At 41.0% G+C, this 21632-nt stretch overlaps 1 protein-coding gene across 1 annotated transcript in view; it reads right to left on the bottom strand.

Moving 5' to 3' along the window:
* Positions 1 to 6180: 6180 nt before the first annotated feature.
* LOC147333925 (CD226 antigen-like) overlaps positions 6181 to 21632 on the bottom strand; it is a 51113-nt gene continuing 35661 nt past the window's right edge. The window contains exon 4 of the mRNA XM_086285852.1: positions 6181 to 6548. Coding sequence (XP_086141978.1) covers positions 6181 to 6548 — 368 coding nt within the window. The remainder of the gene's footprint in view (positions 6549 to 21632) is intronic.

Genomic DNA, 21632 nt, shown 5'->3' with positions numbered 1-21632 from the left:
ACTCCCCCGCTGATTCAACTGCATTGGCTCCCTGCCAAGTTCAGGGTCCAATTTAAGATCATAATCATGACTTATAGGGCCCTGCACGGTGTAGCTCCTGCTAGGGCCGTAGCAGGGCCTCCGCCTGAAGGTGCCTGTGTGGGCGTGTCCTACCAGCTCTCCTGCCTTAGGAGCCACCTCTTTCTATTGTACAGCTGACTCCCATCAGCAATTAAAGGAATTTAAGCCCAGAGAAAGGTGAGCTCTGGGCCAGAGTGCCATTTTGTGTGGTTACAGCTAGTGAGCTGTGGTCTTGTGGTTGTCAGCTAGCGTGCTGCATTCTTTTTGACTTTGACTTACATTGTGCTTTATTGACTAACATTTGAGTTTTGCTTGTGGTGATAGCGGCTTGTCCGTCTCTTTTAGTTGAGCTACGTTAATAAAGCTTTTTGATTTAACCCTCATGCCTCCTTGTCTCCTTTTTCTGACCCGGACACTTTTTGTTACTTCCCCCTCAACGCCTAGACCCCTCAGGGGAACGTAACACTCCAACTTACTTAAGTGATCTTCTTCTTTCTTATCACCCCAGCATGTCCCTGAGGTCGTGTGACCAGGGGTTGTCCCGCATACATGGTTAAAAAGAAAAAGGTGACAGAGTGTTTGTATCAGTGGCTCCCAGACTCTGGAACTCGCTCCATTTGAGATTGAGATCTGTGGACTCAGTCATGTTTTTTAAAAAGCTGTTAAAAACCTATCTGTTTAAACTCGCTTTTGGTTGATTTTGTTTTGTTTTAGATTTTAATGTCTGTTTTCCGCCTCTGTAAAGCACTTTCTGATTTTTATCTTAAAAGGTGCTATATAAATAAAATTTTACTTTACTTACAGAGATTTCTTCCTGTTAAAAGGAAGATTTTCCTTCCCACTGTCGCCAAAGTGCTTGCTCACAGGGAGTCATATGATTGTTGGGTTTTGCTCTGGATGTCTTGATGTATTATTTTAGGGTCTACCTTACAATATAAAGCACCTTGAGGCTACTGTTGTTGTGATTTGGCGCTATATAAATAAAATTGAATTGAATTGAATTAAATTGAATTGAAAAATCTGCTGCCTGCATTATAGTATTTCGGGCCTGAAATGCTGACTTACAGAAAGTGTCCTTAAAAACTTCAAAACATCTGTCTTGACTTTCTATGTGACAGCAGGACAGCACTGATCCCTCAGGGTTCAATCACTGGACTGTATTCACAGTCTGATCACAGTTTTCTGTTCCAATCAGAGGTGAGAAACAGAGATTTTATCTAAGAGAGTTTAAACAAAGAAAAACAGCTTTAACAGTAAAATCATCTAACACTGATGATAAAAAACACATGTCAGTTGTCATCATTTATTTAATTTAACTTATGCTGGGATGACCTGAAATTGTCCTTTTTTAAAAATATTTTTTGCTATAATTTGTGACACAAAGGAAAGACGATTCGTCTTTAAATATTAAATATAATTAAGTAATAATTTAGCCTGCTTTTATTTCCTGTTTTTAAGCGTCTTTGTGTTTGTCTCTGCTGGTGAGATTTAATGTTAGAAACTGACGATGAGTGAAGAGTATCAGCCTGTTAACATGTCAATAATAATCTGTGTGAAAGTGATACAAGGCTAAATGGAGACTGTGTGGATTAAACATCTGTAATCCAGCTGTGACAGAGACAAAGACAAAGAGGTCTAGGTGTGTGTCAGTGTGATGTGCATAGTTTGAGGAATGACACTCACAGTGTCTTATAACGAGAGGCTACTTTCTCACACACATTATGTTCACTTATTATCAGCACGTTGTTCTGTGGAAGCGGTTCATTAAATCCAACATGACTAAAAACTCAAATGTCAAAGGAAATAAACAAAATATTTAAAGTCAATCATTCTGATCATAATTGTACTTTGACCTTTAACCTCTCTGATCTGTGTTGTTTCCTCTTTCAGAGCAGAAAAACATCACAGCTGAGTCTGGACAGAACGTCACTCTGACATGTCGAGCTCCAAACAACAACATCAAATCTGTACATTGGAGCAGATCTGACCTGACAGATAAATATGTGCTTTTGTATCAGGATGGTCAGTTTGATCCAGAAGATCAGCATCCATCTTTTAAGAACCGGGTGGATCTGCAGGACAGACAGATGAAGGATGGAGACGTGTCTTTGATTCTGAAGGATGTGAACACTGCTGATAGTGGAACATACGTGTGCCGTGTTTTCATTGAAGAAACACGCTCATGGAAGAAAAGCATCATCCTCCACCTGATTGTTGCTCCAGGTGAGTGAGTAGAGTTGAGTGTGTGTGTGATCAGAGGTGAAGCTGCTTCCTGGTTGTTGATGTTTGTTTGTTGTATGGATGAGCTGGTGGATGTCAGAGGTAGACAGATGTTTCTCCAGCTGTTGTCTTTGTGGCTGGTAGTCTAGAGTTGTAGAGCAGCAATTTTTTGGTTAGAGCAGAAACAAAGACATTTATGAATCCGTCTCTTCTTCTCTTGCTCTCTAACTCGTCTGTAAACATGTGTGGGGAAACTCAATGTTAAAGCCTACAGCTGGAGGGGGAGGGGAGGGGTGAAGCTGGTGGTTGTGAGTAGAGATGGACCGATCCGATATTATGTATCGGTATCGGTCCGATACTGACCTAAATTACTGGATCGGATATCGGAGAAAAATAAAAAATTTAATCCGATCCATTAAATATCACGAAAGCACCTCACAAAACTTGCAACACGCCGTAACTCACCTCAGAACGTTAGCACGTCGGAGCAGTATGCATCACGTGATAGAGCGGCTGTGGCATGCGGGACCTGTCGGTGGTCTGGATAGCATGTGGAGCTTCGCTAGCAACCCGGCATTTCATCTCCGACAAAGTTATCCCGAGAGAAGTAAAGCAAGTGTGTAAGTCCATCTCTGAATGTTTGTAAAGCATTCCTGCGTTAAGCTTACCAAACGATATATGGAGGACTGCCTCTTCTGGCTGCTACTTCAATCATGAAACTGCTTAACGATCAGCTGATCGGCTTTTCTGTCGCGAGTCCGTCTCTCTGGTTTGTTTTTGGCCCACTTTGCACCAGAAAGAGGAAACCATCGGCTGAACAACAGCAGCACGTTTAAGCTTGATAAGCTGTTGTTAGAATTTATTTATTATTACTTTCTACTCCAGGATCTTTTTCTACGTAGCTGACGGCTGTTAACTGTGCAGGGGCGGATCTAGCAAAGTTTAGCCAGGGGGGCCGATAGGGCATGAACAGGGAAAAGGGGGCACAAAGACATACTTTTCTTTCTTATTCTCATTTAAAATGTCTACCTTTTAATAAATAATTATCCGAATCTTACACCCAAAGTTTTAATTTGATGTAAAATGAATAGAAGTCCATTACTGTATATAGTGACTATTAAGTCTAATATATATATACCCTAGTAAGCTATAGTACTTTTTCCTTTGGGAAGGTACCATCTGTGCAGCCTGCAATTTTGTTGAAGAAAGATGTTGAATCTTTTTAATATTTCTTGAAAAATAATTGATTTCTGTGCATTTTTTTTTCACACTGCATCAAATTAAGGTTGATTACGTTGATTAAGCATCATGAGGTGGAGTGTGAGGGGTGGTTCCCTATTTTTTATTTATTTATTTTTGTTGTTGCTGGGAGTTGGAACCCTATTAGTTAGGTTGCTTAATATTTACGCTAAGTACTCTTTAAAATACCAGAATAGGGAGGATGGTGTAGGTCTAAGTTTATTAGATTGATCAGTATTGCTGAACTATGAAATATTTTTTTTTTGCATATAGGTATAACAGAATAGCTTTAGTGTAGTTGTTGTTTTAAACTTGAGTATGAACTTATACAAAATGCAGCAAGATATTTAAAAAAAAACAGTTTTGTTGATTAAAAAACACTATATCGGATTCATATCGGTATCGGCAGATATCCAAATTTATGATATCGGTATCGGTATCGGACATAAAAAAGTGGTATCGTGCCATCTCTAGTTGTGAGTCTGTGAAAGTGAATCCTGCCGGTGCCATAGCTGCTGAAAATGTACTTAGTGCAGACACAAAACGTCCATCAGCTTCAAAGTGTGTCAGAAAAATGTCCACATGGTGACTGATGGATGAGAGAGGTCCCATTGTTGTTGTTGTGCACAAATCATTGAACAACACAAACACTTAGAGCTGCTTTCAGTGCTGCCTGTTTTGTTACTGCACACATTTCTGATGGTCCTACAGTCCAACGTAGCAAACATCTCCCTGAAGCCTCTTCTTAGAGACCAAAGGTTGGATCAGAGCGAGCAGCTGAACAGACACATCTATGAATGCAGTCAGAGACTTTCTCACAACCTCACACTTCATCTGATCAGGTTTAAACTGCTGCTTTAGACTCAGGTTTTGTTAGTCAGTCATAATAAAAATTAAGTCCAGGATCAGCAGTAATAGTAACACAGTGATGTGTGCTGTAACTGTGTCAGTTTGCTTGTTAGCTGGTATAAATCATGGGTCACTGGTGACCTGGTGGATGTTCAGAGGTTCATTAAATCCAACATGACTAAAAACTCAAATATCAAAGGAAATAAAGAAAATTTTTACTTTGACCTTTAACCTCTCTGCTCTGTGTTGTTTGCTCTTTCAGACGAGAAAAACATCATAGCTGAGTCTGGACAGGACGTCACTCTGACATGTCGAGCTCCAAACAACAATGTCTGTTTTGTACATTGGAGCAGAGCTGACTTGACATCAGGCTCTTTATTCTTGTACTGGGATGGTCATTTTATTCCACAAGATCAGCATCCATCTTTTAAGAACCGTGTGGATCTTCAGGACAGACAGATGAAGGATGGAGACGTGTCTTTGATTCTGAAGGATGTGAACACTGCTGATACCGGAACATATAGGTGTCTTGTCTTCATGGAAGAAACAAGCTCATGGAAGAACAGCATCATCAGCTTCAGTGTTCGTCTGGTGAGTGAGTAGAGTTGAGTGTGTGTTGAGGAAGCAGAGTTGCAGTCTTACACACCTCTCTGCAGCTTCTCTCCTCCTGCTACCCCCCAAAAACCCATCTCCATTGAGACTGTATCAGCTCCCTAACAGAAAAAAAAACAAACTAAAAACCAGCAATAAACAACTTAAACATAAAAAATCACAAAGAAAGAACAATACAGTATCCACATCTGAACCAAAGAGTAAAACAGTGAAATGTGGATTATTAAATATTAGGTCTCTCTCCTCCAAGTCTCTGTTAGTACACGACTTAATAATTGATCAACAAATTGATTTACTCTGCCTTACAGAAACCTGGTTACAGCAGGATGATTATGTTAGTTTAAATGAATCAACACCCCCGAGTCATTCTAACTACCAGAAATCTCGAAGCACAGGCCGAGGGGGCGGTGTGGCAGCAATTTTTCACACCAGCCTATTAATTAATGAAAGACCAAGACAGACTTTTAATTCATTTGAAAGCCTGATGCTTAAAATTGTCCACCCCAGCTGTGAAACTCAGAAACCAGTCTTACTTGTTATCATCTATCGTCCACCTGGGCCTTACACAGAGTTTCTGTCTGATTTCTCAGACTTTATATCTAATTTAGTTCTGAGCTCAGATAAAATAATTATTGTGGGTGATTTTAACATCCATGTAGATGCTAAAAATGACAGCCTCAACATGGCATTTAATCTGTTATTAGACTCAATTGGTTTCTCTCAAACTGTAAAAGAACCCACCCACCACTTTAATCACACTCTAGATCTTGTTTTAACATATGGCATAGAAACTGAACAACAGACACACACAGTGATATTTGAGAAGTGAAATTAAGTTTATTGGATTTACAGAAAGTGCAATAATTGTTTAAACAAAATCAGGCAGGTGCATAAATTTGGCACCACAAAAAAAGAAATGAAATAAATATTTATTGTATATCAATGTGTTTGTCTCCTATATGATATATTTAACTGACATTTTTTATTGTAACAACCAACGATTTATAGATGAAAATAATGACTATTAACAAGGTTGCCCAAACATTTGCACCCCATAGGAACATAGTGAAGACCAATTATTTAAGAGCATAAAGAAAAATTAGTTTATTTTGGAGGCAAGCTCCATTTATTAAGAAAATTTGAAAAAGGCAGGAACGCTCTTTAGAGGTTTGTGGGTGGCACAGAGCCATTGTGAGGAAGTCACTCGGACTTCAAACAGGCTATTCTTTTTGGCTGCCAAGACACAGCTCCCTTTGCCGAGAAGTGGGACATGAACTTCTCCCTCACCAGGACAGCCTCTCTGGAGGAGTTGTTTGCTGCTACATGACCCAGGCCTTGCAACGGCTCCACCACAGCAGGTGCCACACCTCTCACAGCAGTTGCCCCTCTCTTGTCCAAACAGCGCAGAAAATTGTGGAGAACACACGTTGCCTTCACACACTTCTCCGCAATTTCAGGAAGGAGCTCCATGGAGCGCCGATACAACCTCCACTGTGAGGAGAGGATACCGAAGGCACCCTCCACTATCAGCTGGGCTCTAGAAAGGTGATAGTTGAAGATCCTCTTCTCTAATGGGAGGAGGCGTCCAGGGCCTCATGAGTTGCTGCCGCAGTGGGAACATCAGCTCCATCACCTAGTGGGGGTGGGGGGGGTCATAGTTTGGTCCCGCCTTCACTGTTGTGATTGGTGTGGGGGTAGGGACAGGCTTAGGGTGTCGGGGAGTTCCCCGGAGGCATCTTCCTTGGGGGGCTCAACCCGGGTTAGCGGTCATGTCCGGTTAGGGGCTCTGTTAGCTCTCAGGTGACTGTTTCCTCGTGGCTGCGTGCAGCGGGGCTAGGAGAGGGTCTGTGCTGACGGACGTGGGTTACTGACCTGGTAGCCTGGCCGCCCCTGGGTGGGTCCGGCATGGGCGTGAGGTTCTGGGGGAGCTCCGTCTCTGGGCTGGGGCCCTGGCCGGGCCTCGGGGGCTTGGGTCCTGGTTGGTGTGTTGCCGGGGTTGTGGGCGGGTGGGTGCATGGGGGCCCAGCCCTGGCGCAGGGTGCCGCCGGTGCGTCGAGCCACCTGGAGGGCTCTTCAACTGGTGGGGGAGATTGTCACATCTTGCAGGAGCTTACCTCTCTTCAGGAACTCTCTCTGCAGGAAGGGGAGATACAGGAGAGGTGGAGGAAGATCTCAGCCTGGGCGTATATTGTCTTACTGTACATTGATCACTACGGCTGTCTTCTTCTGTTTGTCTACCACCACTATGTCCGGTTGGATAGCCACCACCATTTTGTCCGTCTGTATCTGGAAGTCCCACAGGATCTTAGCTCGGTCATTCTCCACCACCCTTGGAGGCATCTCCCATTTTGACCTCGGGACTTCCAGGTTATACTCGGCACAGATGTTCCTGTACACTATGCCGGCTGCTTGGTTATGGCGTTGCATGTATGCCTTGCCTGCTAGCATCTTGCACCCTGCTGTTATGTGCTGGATTGTCTCTGGGGCATCTTTACACAGCCTGCACCTGGGGTCTTGCCTGGTGTGATAGACAGGGCTGGACTGGGACAAAAAATCGGCCCGGGCATTTTGACTAGAGACCGGCCCACCAGGATAAAGATTGAAAATGTGACGTCATTCAGGGGTAAAACCCGCAAAGGATTCTGGGAACTTGTGCCAAGAGGTACTAGCGCACGCAGGCGTTCAATTGAACTCAGTTACACAGCGATAAAAAGAAACCCAAAAAATGCCAAGAAGCTGTTGTATTATTAACTGCAATAGCCGGTCACATGACAGCCACGGGAAGCCGACGGGTAAAGAGATCGTTTTTTTTTTTTTTTATTGGATTACGTTGTTGAAGAGAAATTTTTTAAGCCATGTTTCCGAAGTAAGAGCCGACGGATGGTCTGGATATACCAAATATAACGTCTCAGAACACTTCAGCTCACATGTTGGTCTCCTCCAAGCATTCCCACAAAGGTCAGAGTTTTGTAGTATTAATACGTCATTTTTCTTAACATAATTGGTGATATAGGTTACAAGCAAGTCTGGCGCTGAACAGAAATTGTCGCGCTATGCTCCTTTATTTATTGTGCATAAATAGTGAATTGTCCTGACACAATATTGCGTTTCGCTTCTGTTATTGCCATGGTACATTGACAAAAACATATACTTTTATTCACAGGGTAAAACAGTTGTTTTGTATCACTAATTGTCCAGTGCGATTACAGCATACAATATTATTGTCACTGCTACATTTCTGTGATGCTACCAGAAATTATTTCCACTACTAATTAATTACCGTTGAGCTCAAGGGTTATATTAATAAACGGTTAATGAATGTGTATTTATGACGACGATTTGTGAAACTGGTAAACTTACCTTTGTGCGTACGATGGTCTTTCGTTCTACACGGTGCATTTCAAGGTCCTCTACCCATCCGTCGGTAAACTGTTCCTGGGCTTGCAGTGACCTGAAGTTACTAAACTTCACGAGTGTATGCACTCACTCCAAGAACCGTATAATTATAAATATGAGCGTGGTGAAAGTTGGGCAGCACGCTGACGTCTTTTGTCCACTCTGTGTGCTCGTAAAGGTCTGACCCTTTCACTCCTTTGATTTTTTCCTCGTATTTTTCTTTGTCTTTTCGTCGAGTCTGTCTTTTTATGGACAGGCATTGTTCTCCTTTTGTTTTGTACATTCCTTTTTTGTGCGGCAAAGAAAAAACAAGAAGGTATTGGAACCGGAGAATGAACATTTTGCGGTGCTGCAAACGCTTGCATTTGATGCGGTACTTGGATTGGTTTGCCACGAGTTCCCGGCATGTAATGCGCGAAAATCACGTGATTGCTAAACAAGGGGGAGGGTGCATCCAGCCTCCTTGGCTGTAATTGGTCCAGTCCAGAGTCGATCATGACCAATTGGCCAATCCAACACCTTTCATTATATATACCCTTCCTAAAAAAAAAAAAAAATCCACCGGCCCATAAAAACAAAAAATTGCCAGCGGCCCACCGGGCATATGCCCGGTATGCCCGATGGCCAGTCCAGCTATGGTGATAGACCCCAGCCTCTATGGATCTTGTACTCAGAGCTTGTTCTTGTGCTGCCATGATTAGTGCCTCTGTGCTGTCTTTCAGTCCAGCTTTGTCCAGCCACTGGTAGGATTTCTGGATATCAGCCACCTCCTCTATCTGCCGGTGGTACATACCGTGCAGGGGCCTGTCCTTCCATGATGGTTCCTTGTCTCCCTCCTCTTTCTTGGGTTTCTGCTGCCTGAGGTATTCACTGAGCACTCGGTCAGTTGGGGCCATCTTCCCAATGTATTCTTGGATGTTCATTGTCTCATCCTGGACTATGGTGCTGACACTCACCAGTCCCCGGCCCCCTTCCTTCCGCTTAGCGTACAGCCTCAGGGTGCTGGACTTGGGGTGAAACCCTCCATGCATGGTAAGGACCTTTCTTGTCTTTATGTCAGTGGCTTCTATCTCCTGTACCTCCTCTTCTATCTCCTAAATAATACTGATATACAAGAATGGACATGGGCTTCTTTCAAAGAAAAAACTCTGGTAGTATTTTATATATTATGCTTTGTATGTTGTTCAGTATATTTCTATGCAAAACAAGAGGAACTTCAATACACAGCAGTATATTCACAGTTTAAACCAGATATTTACATTCACTTTATGGAAAACACAAGAACATTTTTTTACTGTACAACATCAATTTAGAGTAAACTTGTTTTGTTTTGGATAAATAAATAATGAAATATCTTTTGAATTAGTTAAATGTCAGAATAAAGACAGACAGAGCTTCTATTTTTTTATCACTTTCATCATATTAAGGAGTACATATACACTAAGTTTATTGTTAATTAATAAGAAAACTGCAGACGATTCCATTCTGAGCTGAAGAAGCTTCTGATAGGTTAGTAGAGTCCATGTTAGTAAACTGGTGGCACAGCTGTGGATGCATATAAGGCAAAACACAGCCTGTTTCTTTGACATGGGGAAAATCAAGAGATGTCAACCAAAACACCAGGAAAAGAATTGTGGAGCTCCATGAGTGTGGCTCAGTTTTGAATACAATTTGGTGCCATTTACAATTAAGAAATACAGATAGTTTCTCTCTTTACTCTTAAAGTTAACAAATATGTTTTTTATATTTATCAATCTAAAAATATAAACATTTAGTCTGATTTAATGTTACAATTAAAAAAGTGTTTATATCTGAAAAGTGTGTAAATATCTGGTTTCAACTGTATATTTGATGATTGTCAGCACAAAGAGGGAGCGAGAGGAGCAGAGAGGGAGAGAGAGAGAGATGGAGAATGACGACAGAGCAAGAACAAGAGCAGGTGAGACACACATGTTAGTCAAATGGTTGTTTACCAAAAGTATCACCGTATCATAGGTACTCATGTATCTCGTACCTAGTGTTTCTTTTTAGGTTTGTTATTTTTCAAATTCTACATTTATTAAGTTATGCAGGCTTGTTTGCACAACAAGGCTAAATAATTATATAAACTTTTCTGAATCTAAATATTGTACTTTGGTAGAATTAAAAAGTAAGTGTAGTGCAGGTCTATGCTGATTTTTAGTGCTACTATCATCTAGTTCTGATTCTGGTTCTGTCTTGGTTACTGTTGTAGTCCTGTTTTAATTCCGGATCAGTTCTGGGTCTGGTTGAATTGGGGTTTAGTCCTCGTGTCTTGATACAGCCCTGATTTTGTTCTGCCTTGCTGCTTAATTAAAAAACAAGTTTAAGGTGTCCTGCATATGTGATATATATTTTTCCCTATATGAAGTCATTCTTTTTTGAACAAAACTCAAAACAAAGCCTAATAATCTTTCAGTCATTTTTTTTTTTTCCCGTTTGGTTCTTTAGCCATCAGAATTGTTGTCTTAAGGCCAAGAAAGATGCCAAGCGGATTTATTTTACCAAGTGGATCATCATGGCCTTGCCATATTGGTCCATTTGATTGACCTTTATTATAAGTATGAATTTATTTTATTTTCAGTTGCTACAAAAGGGACAGACATGACTGTGGGATAGGACAGGGAGAAAGAATGAAAGAAAGAGAGGGAGAGAGAGAAAACCAAAGGGGAGAAGAGACGGTGAGAAGGGGGGGAAGAGAGAAAAAAAAACAAAAATCAAACAAACAAACAAACAAAACACCTGGATCACCTGTATGGAGGAAAAAAAACAGAAGAGAAAGCAAACAACAAAGAGCAACATAAGAAAAAAAAACAGCACCATCACAATAAACTAGCTAGCAGTAGATAACAGTAGATACTAAATAATAAACGATATTGTGCAGCACGCAAGATAGACAGCGCACAATGTGCTTTGAGGCAGCAGCCAAGGAAGGTGTAGTCCGCGTCTGTGAACACCCGTGTGTACACCTGTGTGCATACCTGTGTGGATCAGCATGCTTGTATTCCAAAGGTTTCTCCATGTAACGATCTGCTAGGGAGTGTGGGGAGCCATAGGCCCGTCCACCAGGGTATGAAGCAGGTATGGAGGAGATCCAGGCCCCAGATATCCAGAGGCCCCAGAGTACAAGGACCCGAGGAGGACCACCAAATGGGGGGGGAAGAGCTGAGCAGAGCCCCAAAGGAGAGGGGTCACCCCGCAGCTACAGAGCAGAGGCCAGAGGGGGTTGCAGTGGCGTGCCCGCAGGCTCTGCCGGCAGCCAGCTGTGCCAAGAACTGTTGATTTCGACCAGTTAATTGAATAATCTGAGACACTTGAGAAGGAATTTATCAATGCAATTACCCCAGAGATATTGGTTTGTGAGTTTTGGAGAAAAAGTAAAACATCATCTGCATAAAGGCTGATTTTATGTTCTATATTTCTATACATTTTATGCCCTTAATTGTTGTAGCCTGTCTAATTGCTGCTGCTAGTGGCTCAATAAAAATTGCAAACAGTGAAGGGGAGAGTGGGCATCCCTGTCTGGTGCCCCTCAGAAGAGAGAAGCTGGAGGATGTTTGGTCATTTGTTCTGACACAAGGTGTTGGGGAGTTATATAATATTTTTAACCAGTTTATGAAAGAGGGTCCAAAACCACATTTATGTAAAGTTGCAAAAAGAAATTTCCAGTTAACTCTGTCAAATGCTTTTTCTGCATCTAAAGAAAATATTATGGTTTCAATGTTTTTACTGCATGAGTAGTCTATTAAATTAAGTAATCTACGTGTATTTGTTGATGAGTGCCTACCTTTTATAAAACCAGTTTGGTCAGGATGAATTAAAAGGGGGGTTATTTTCTCTAATCTCTTTGAGAGAGCTTTGCAGATTATTTTAAGGTCTACATTAATAAGGGATATTGGACGATAGCTTGAAGGAAATACAGGGTCTTTGCCTGGTTTTTGTAAGAGACTGATATTTGCAGAGTTCATACACTCAACAAAAATATAAACGCAACACCTTTGTTACTGCTCCCATTCCCCATGGGATGGACGTAGAGACCTAAAATTCATTCCAGATACACAATATAACCATCCCTCCCAAACAGTGGTCACAAATCAGTCCAAATGTGTGGTAGTGGGCACATCTGCCATATTGAGATAATCCATCCCACCTCACAGGTGTGCCACATCAGGATGCTGATCTGACATCATGAGTAGTGCACAGGTGTACCTCAGACTGCCCACAACAAAAGGCACGGTCGGGTCGACCCAGCATTTTGAGTTTCTTATGTTTTGGTTTATTTTTGCATTGTGGATTCGTTATTCTCTGGTGATACTGTTTTGATTACAATTATATTCTGATTCTTTAGTTATCTGTTGATGATGTTGATGACGATGATGATTATTTCTGGTTTAGGTTTTATTATCTTGCCCTTATGTTTGGTTTAGGTTGCCTGTGCTTAGTCCTCTCTGCCCGTATGTCCCTCTGTTTGTCCATGACGTCATTATGCTGTTTACGAGTCTGTCTCTGTCTTTCTGTTCTGCTTCTTACCAGCAATAAAGCTGTGTGTTTTGAATTACTTCCACCTCAGTGAGTCCTGCATTTTGGGTCCTCTCTTCCTGCCGGCCTTAACACACAGACATGTGTTAAGGTTCAAAAATATTGGGGATGGAGACAAGAGAAAAACCACAATAACAACACTGGTCCGGTCGGGTTGAGTCAAACGATGATTTTAATGATCACACACGTGGGAGATGGAAACTGTATGCAGACAGCATCAGATCTCAAAATGGTGGAGTATTGCTCAAACTCTTATAGCCTCTGGTGCCTCCACCTTATCATAAAAAGCCTAAACATTCACATGCTTTCTCTCACACGGCGCCTAAGCTACGACCTTGGCTCCCTGTTTATCTGTTCCTGCTGAGATGGGGCAGACAACTCCAGTATATTCTGTTCTCTTCTAATCAGACAAATAAGACAATAATTTTCTGCGAACAGTATTTCTTATAACTCAGCAGTATAATGCATCATAAAACAATATCATTCATTCACAATAAGTCAACAGTTTAATATAATGCACATCAGTTTAACTAATGCAATAGTTATCAGCTTCTTCTAATTCAGGAGAATAATGCAAACTAAAACTACATAATAATTCACAATCTTTAATTAGGGGTATAACATGGCATAAAATAATATTATAATCTAACACATGACAGACACAAAAATGTTAAGAAATAACAGAAAATAGAAAATCAAAACAAAATATAAAGCCATATTCAAAAGGTGATCGAAAGTAGAAAAATAGAGAAAAAAAGACCAAAAAAATGAAAACCCTGTGTCAAAGACTCTGGGACCAGTTTTCAAGTGGGGCTCTCTGTTTGGCTCTCTGTTTAACAATGCTCGTGTGAGATTTAGAGAACAGATGTTGGGAAATGAAGAGTGGACTAATTAGATTTCCGTCTGGACTGTTATCTGTTTAATCTCAATAAAAAGTGAAAGCAAATGCAGCATGCAGAGACTGAGTGTCTGATAACGAGAGGCCTGCTATTTCGTAGTTCTTTGTCATTTGATCCAGCATTTTGAGTTCATGGTGTTTTTCTGATTTCTTTGTGTTGGAATGTTTTAGTTTTCTATTATTTGGGTTAGTTGTGGTTTTTCCCGTAACTGTTTCCAAGTTTCTTCTATTTATGTCTCCTCCTGTTGTGTACATCTAGTTTCCCTGAGCATTCCTCACGCCCAGCTTCTGTGACAAGTTGTTTCCTCTTCTACTTTGACAGTGTTGAGTACTGTGTTTAGTGTTTCTTTCTCTGGGTCTTTATGTCTGTTCATCAAAGCTGTTTTCCCAGATGTTTTCACTCTTCCTAATTACTCTCTTCTGTATTAATCTTTTCATTGTCAGGACGTCTGCTCAGTTTTTCATGTTTCTGTTCTACGTGCATCATGTTCAGGTATACATATGTTTACTGTTAGTTTAGTTTTCCCAGTCAGTTTTGCCTTAGTTTCCTCAGGGATTTTCTTTGTATCCCTTTCACCCTAAATAAATGGCTCACTCTTACTACATTACTTATTACATTAAGCTTTGATTTCCAAGCTTCTGCTTTGGGTTCATTCATGAAACTCCACACAGTCTGCCAGATTCGGTGACATGCCTTCTCTCATATATTATGTTTTAGAGATGGCACAACACCACTTTTTAATGTCAGATACTGTCATGAATCGCTGTGCGGTAGGCAGGAGTTGGACCCAAAATGCAGGACTCACAGACTCGGGGAGGTGAACTCAAAACACAGCTTTATTTGCTGGCAGGGAAAAAACATACAAACTAATCTAAACTGGTAAGATTATTAAGGGGTCCACTGTCCCTTTTGGGGGGACACTCCCACATGGCTTAAACCTGGGACTCTCCACCATTTGATCCTAGAACTGAAGAAGCTTCTCGGGCGAGAGGTGAAGCGTCTTCAAGCAACTTAAAGAAACTTAAAGTCTTCCTTGGTCTCTTGTGTTCTGAGGGCCTCTGGATGTCTGGAGTCTTGATCTCCTCCATACCTGCTTCATGCCCTGGGGGACGGGGCAGTGGCCCCCCCACACCCTCTAGCAGATCATTACATGAAGGAACCTTTTAAATACAAGCGCGTCCATGCTCACAGGTGTACACACGGGTGCTCACACACACAAACTACACCCTTTTTGGCTCCTACCTCAAAGCACACTGTGTTGTGTTGATCTTATGTGCTGCACAATAATGTTTAATATTTAGTATTTACTGTCATATTCCCATATATCATTGTGATGTTGTTTATTCTATTACTCTTGTTCTGTTCTGCTTGTTTTCCTTTTTCTTTCTCAACAGGTGATCCAGGTGATCGATATATGCATTTTTTTTTGTTTTTCTTTTTTTTCCCTGCCCATTCTGTTGGTTTTTGTTTTTTGCCCTTCTCCCCCGTCCCTCTTCTCAGCTGTTTCTCTTTCCCTCTTTCTTTTTCCCCTTCTTTCCAAGTCAAGTCAAGTCTGTCCCATATTCAGCAAGTGAAAATAAAATAAACAATAAAAGGTGAATCAAATGGACCATTACGGCAAGGCTGGGATGGTCAATTTGGTAAAGTAAATCCGTTGAGCATCTTTCTTTGCCTTTAGACAATAATTCTGATGGCAAAAGAGCCAAACGGGAAAGGCAAAAAAAAAAAAAAAAAAAAAAAAAAAAAGCAACTTAAAGAAGTCCAGATGCTTTTCTGTCCAAGCTTTTTAGAATATTTACAATGGTAATTACACATGACATATAAAATTGCACATGATGTATGATTTCTTTAAGAAAAAAATAATAATTTAAAAAAGGTATCTTAAACACTTTGGCAAAATTAGATTTTACATATCATCTGTTTTATATTTATTATATTTTTTATATTATATATTTATGTCTAATCAGCCTTATACAGTTAAGTACAATCACTACATGAAAACCAATTGTAATAAAACCAAACAGGTGAGGAGTAGAGACCCCCCCCCCACCCACCCCCTCAAAAAAATAAAAATAATTCTTCACTGCAAAATATAATAATATCCACAGGCTGACAGGCACATACAATCTTATTTCCCACGCCCAGCCTTTTAATCTGTAGATAATCTCATATCCGCAAACACTTTTATAATGACCACACTTCTGAAACTGTTATTTCTTAGGCTTCTTAGGGAAGCCAGATGCGCCCCACATATTGTGTTTTTTTTCTTGGGTGTTGCCCTAGCAGAAGGGGATTTTAATGGTGTTTTTTCCTGTTTCAGCCAGATGTTTCTTCCTTTTACAGAAGCTTTCTTACCGCAGCAGTGAGAGCAGGAAATTTCAATGCTGTTACATCTTTTTCAGCAGACTGTTTAGTCTCACATGCATCAGAAGTCGCAGATTGTTTCTCCTTAAATGGCCTGTATTTGTATAGCGCATTACTTAGTCCCTAAGGACCCCAAAGCACTTTACACTACATTCAGTCATCCACACATTCACACACTGGTGATGGCAGCTACATTGTAGCGACAGCCGCCCTGGGGCGCACTGACAGAGGCGAGGCTGCTGGACACTGGCGCCACCGGGCCCTCTGACCACCACCAGTAGGCAACGGGTGAAGTGTCTTGCCCAAGGACACAACGACCAAGACCGTCAGAGGCTCGTACCGGCAACCTTCCGATTACAAGATGAACTGCCAACTCTTGAGCCACAATCGCCCCGTAACAGCAGGAAGGGATTTCAGTGAAGCCTCCCTCTCTTCAGCATCGCCATAAGGACTCCCTCCAGGGTCTCTCCAATGCAACAGATCTGGCTTTTGCAGATTACATCAGCCACTTTGTCTCTCCAATAACTCCATACCTGCCCTGGATTAGGTCTCTGGAGGTGCTCATGTGTGAGAGAGTACCAGCTAATACTGTCCTCTCTCTATTCAGTCATCCTGAGCATGTTCTGTTGGAGTTTTCTTCCTGTTGAAATGGAGTTTCTCCATCCCAACTGTCTCCAAAGTCCCCACAGGGTCATAGGGAGTCATATGATTGATGAGTTTTCTTTGTTTTCTTTTTGTTACTGTAGAGTATTTACCTTACAATAAGAAAGTGCTTTGAGACAATATGTTGTTGTCATTTGGCCCGATATTAATTAAACTGAAAAGCACTTATTTGGAGACCAATTTTATCATCGCAAGGAAACAAAGGGTCCTCCAAATGTGACCCACAAATATATCCTTCATATGAAAATGTATATGAATGCATTTTAGAAAATATATATTAATGTGGACAGTTGTTACAGGAAAAATGATTCTATGTTTCTTTACCTTTTAAATGTACAAAGATGCCCTTTGTCTATGGTTAGATTAGTTTAGAATTATCCTTTTAGACTTTCTCAGCAAAGACATACTGTTTTGGGACATATTGTTTTAGATTGTTTTATCTCTCACAGCTTTCTCCCAGCTCTCTGCTGACGAGACTAGCGCCACATATGGAGTTGTTTATTTTATCTGTTTTGTATTTTCTTATCCTGTTCTCACTGTCTTTCCTATAAAAAAGTGCCAAGCCTCTGTTCACGTTGTGAGTTGTTCTGAACAGCTTACCCGTGCGCACGTTAAAGCATAAAAAGTAATCTTGTCTCATTGTGTCTTTATTTCTCCTGGGTCTTTTACAGAGTTTTTCCCCCAACATTTCTTGGTCCTACGAGAGCCGGAGCGCCTCCATCGTGTCCCATCTCCGTGACCAGTCCACGTTGTTCGTCTGTCGACAGCTCACACACCAGGTGTGTGATAAAAGTCCAAGAGCGTTTAAATTCGGGTCTTGGCCAACGTCTTAGAAAGCGACCCACGGTGGTGGGGCCTGATCGAGGTGGACCAGACCCGGCGACACTGACCAGGTAGATACAGACACACTGACACAATCTTGCGTAAAAGCGCATTTTGAATTCAGGGAATTTAAAATAGCGGAAGTAGCTCGTCGACTGGAAGCTTTGGAAGCTCGTCGACTGGTAGCGTAGCTCGTCGACTGGTAGCATAGCTCGTCGACTGGAAGCTTTGGAAGCTCGTCGACTGGTAGCATAGCTCGTCGACTGGAAGCTTTGGAAGCTCGTCGACTGGTAGCTTTGGAGCTCTGGGTAGCTCCCCCAGCTGGGTCTAGACTGGGTCTAGGGAGTAAGTAGCTCTGGGAGCTCCCCTTATAAGGGTTCCGGTCGCGCGCGCGTCGAAGCTGTGAATGTGTGTGTGTATTGTTTTAATTAACGGAGCAAGCTGAATTTTCACGGTCCAATAAGAGGCTGAGCTGCTCCTACTGTGTTTTTCTTTTACTGCTGTTCACTGACGTGCTGGTGAGTTGAAAGAACGGTCGAGTTCCGTCTCGTAAAGTTCACACCGCTTTCGGAAATAGTCCGAAAGTAGAAGGGCGTGTGAGCAACCACTCTCGTCTCTAATACCAGCGAAGGTGATAGCAGCTGTATCGTGTATATATTACTTAAACAAAAAATAAGTAAATACATAAATGAGATGGGTAATCAAGTAAGTGAAATTAAAACTCACTCCTGCTGACGAGCAGTGGTAAGAAAAGAAAAGTCCAGACGCCGGACAAAAACAGTGTCTGTAAATTGAGAGATTTAAGAAAACAAAATATAAACAGTCAGAAGAACAGAACTCAACTGCCAGTTTAGTAAAACCAGAAGACAAGACACTGTGCAGTGCCCACAATCCTTTTAGTAAACCAACACTCATTGCTGCAGCCGCATCTGCAGCAACACCCATATCAGGAAGAACATAATAATCCCTTATTAAGTGAAAACTAGAGATCAAAGTAGTTTGAAGTAGTTTAAAAGGGTTGAAAACAGACCCCACTGAGTAGATATAAATATAGAAAGTACGAAATAAAGATAAACAAAGGGAAAATTACAGTAGAAATGATCTTTAGAGTATTTGAAATTAATAATAGCAAGGATAACAACCTGTAAAGTGATATTATCAATGAAGCACAGTTGGCATGATGACCATGCCCACAATGTATAAAATGAATATAAAGCAAATAATTCACACGAAAATATTTTAATAACATAAAGTATATTAAGGCTGTGTCACTGTTCAGCCAAGGACAGTGTGTGAAAAGGTAACTGTCTCCATCTTGGGAAAAGGATGATTCTGCAGGTCATCTGAAGCCCTTGATGGATACAAAATAAAATATAAATAATACATTATAATAGAACTGCCTGGTCCGCCATGCAACAGAGAGAACAAATGTGACCGCAGATTGGATGAATTCTAAATTATCTGTTTGCTGAATAAGATGATCCTAACTATCAAATTGGCTCAGTAGTAGTATAATGGTACACACTAATAAAATATAATATGCTATTGCTGTTATATAAGACAAAGAGGATAATATTAACAATGACATAATATTAATATGAAGAGGCACTTTAATCGGTTATGATGTGAGGTGGATAATTGTTAAGCAGTAGTCTGCATCAAGCTTAAGGTTTGCTGAAACTCAGTGTAATGACATGTGAGATGAAGACAATACAGAGAATAACTAAACTAATGAAGTGCATAGAGGCACTTGACCAGCTTGAAACTTATCATTCTAGAATGACACATTGCTGAGATATAGAGCACACCTATAATAACAACCAATAAGCAAAACCCTGTAGACAACAGCTAAAACTACAGGATTGAGAAGCTGAATTAAATATGTAGACACTGCTAAGCTGATGAGCATGCTCCACATTTTCTTTTCTTTTTATTTATTTGTTTCTTTGAGGGCAGAAGCTGCTGTAACACACCCGAAGAAAGACTCTAGGTCTGACCAACCGTCTCAGTCATGGGCAAAAAGATGACAGTCAATAAAATTCTAAAAGATAATTTATTGACGAAAAATATATCAAGAGATAAAAGATAAAACAGTCCAGTGTCCCACTTAAGAATTGTATAAAAACACACAGTCCCAAGGCCAGAGCCAGCTATGCCACACGGCCAAGTTGCACTCCACATGTTGCCTTTAACAGGGTTAGAAGTTGTCCTTGGAGACCCACCACCCTGCAAGCATATAGTCAGTGGTGACTCAAGCCTCTGCAACTCTGCTGCCTTTAGGCTGTGGCATATAATAGGCCCTGGACTGCACAGAGAGACAAAACGACACACTTAATATAAAATTCATAGCGCAAAACCCATCCATCCCAAACATATCTGATTTCGTCACATTACATACCTGCACAGAGAGACAAAACGAAACAGCAGTGTTTGTAGTGTGGGCTATAAGTAGACCAGTGTATCAGTGCAATCAAGTACACCTGCCTCTAATTAGTCCAACCACATTCCAGCCATTGGCTCACCAAAAATGTGACACACACAAAACCACTCCCAACCCAGTGCAACTTCACACAATAATATGGAGCTGAATTAACACAGGCACATTAGTCTACCATGTTACAAGCTGCATGCTATTAAAAGCCAACATATGCAGACTTCTGCCTTGTTCGGGTGGCAGCATTTTTTTTCTTTTTTCTTTTGTGTCCTGACACGTTTATGTTTTTGTTTTTGTTTGATTATTTTGTTGGTTTTGGAAACGAATTTAAACGAACTTGTGTCAATACTTGAGAATCACAGTGACACATAGTGATTAGGCATATGATTGAAAAATGCCTAGGTTTAGAGCTGTGAGCTATGAGCTGTGAGCAATGCAAAGTTAAATATATATATATATATATATATATATATATATATATATATATATATATGTATAAATGGGAAACAACCCTAACTTGAAAGTTTGAAATGTGTGAGATCCATGACTTGTTTGAAAAACTACAAATTATTTAAAACTGCCTTAAGTGAAAATGTAGTGTTGCATCTATTCTCCCAAACCAAGACAAAAAAAAAAGAAGAAGCATTCTGTAACTTAAAAATAAGGCTGACGTGTTGACAATAGACTAAAACACTAATTCGCAGGTGGCTATCAGGTACAGAGAGGCGAGCAAAGTCACAAACACCAAGGCTGCAGACAGCCACGCAGAAACAGCAGATAACATGGAGACAACGCCTGCTACAACCGTGGAGAGGAAGGTCACTTCACACGAGATTGTAGGAGTAGGCCACAGAGAAATAATGCAAAACAGTTTTGAGGCAGCCACTTACGAACTTACAGGTTTCAAAGGACAAATTAGTTGTACAGTCAGCTGCAGGCCACACAACTGTACAACAATTAACTGCTGAGTACATGCTAAATGACACCCGCCACATCCACTTTCCAGAAACCAACCGAGTATCACAACATTCTGAGATTTAAACAAACTCCAGGCCCAGATCCACCTTATGATCAGCAAGTGTGGAAGCTAGGAGAACAGCATTTGACCTTACAGCACAGGCCGAAATTGTGTAGGTTACGCAGTAACCACAGATAGTAGGATAATAGAAGCAAAACCACTTTCTTCTTCATATTCTGCACAGAGCGCTGAGCTGATAGCTGTGATTCGCGCATGTGAAATACACAAAGATAAACAAATAAACATTTATACAGACAGCCAGTATGTTTTCTCTGCTGTGCATCATTTTGCAAAAAATTTGGCAAAACAGAGGAATGATTAGACCAACCAGAAAACTGGTTCAGCATGCCAGCCTGCTACAACGCCTACTGACTGTAATACATTTACCACAACAACTCGCATTGTGTAAATGTGCAGCACACAAAACTGATGGCTCTTTCATAACTACAGGCAATAACTTTGCTGACAGAGCAGCAAAACAGGCGGCACAAATGACAAA

Source organism: Aulonocara sp. 'chitande type north' Nkhata Bay, linkage group LG3 (assembly GCF_057382095.1).
Source record: "Aulonocara sp. 'chitande type north' Nkhata Bay isolate Kocher_YH1m ecotype deep benthic linkage group LG3, A_spYH_male_GT1.1, whole genome shotgun sequence".
Classification (NCBI taxonomy): Eukaryota; Metazoa; Chordata; class Actinopteri; order Cichliformes; family Cichlidae; genus Aulonocara; species Aulonocara sp. 'chitande type north' Nkhata Bay.
This window is presented reverse-complemented; position numbering and strand designations above follow the sequence as displayed.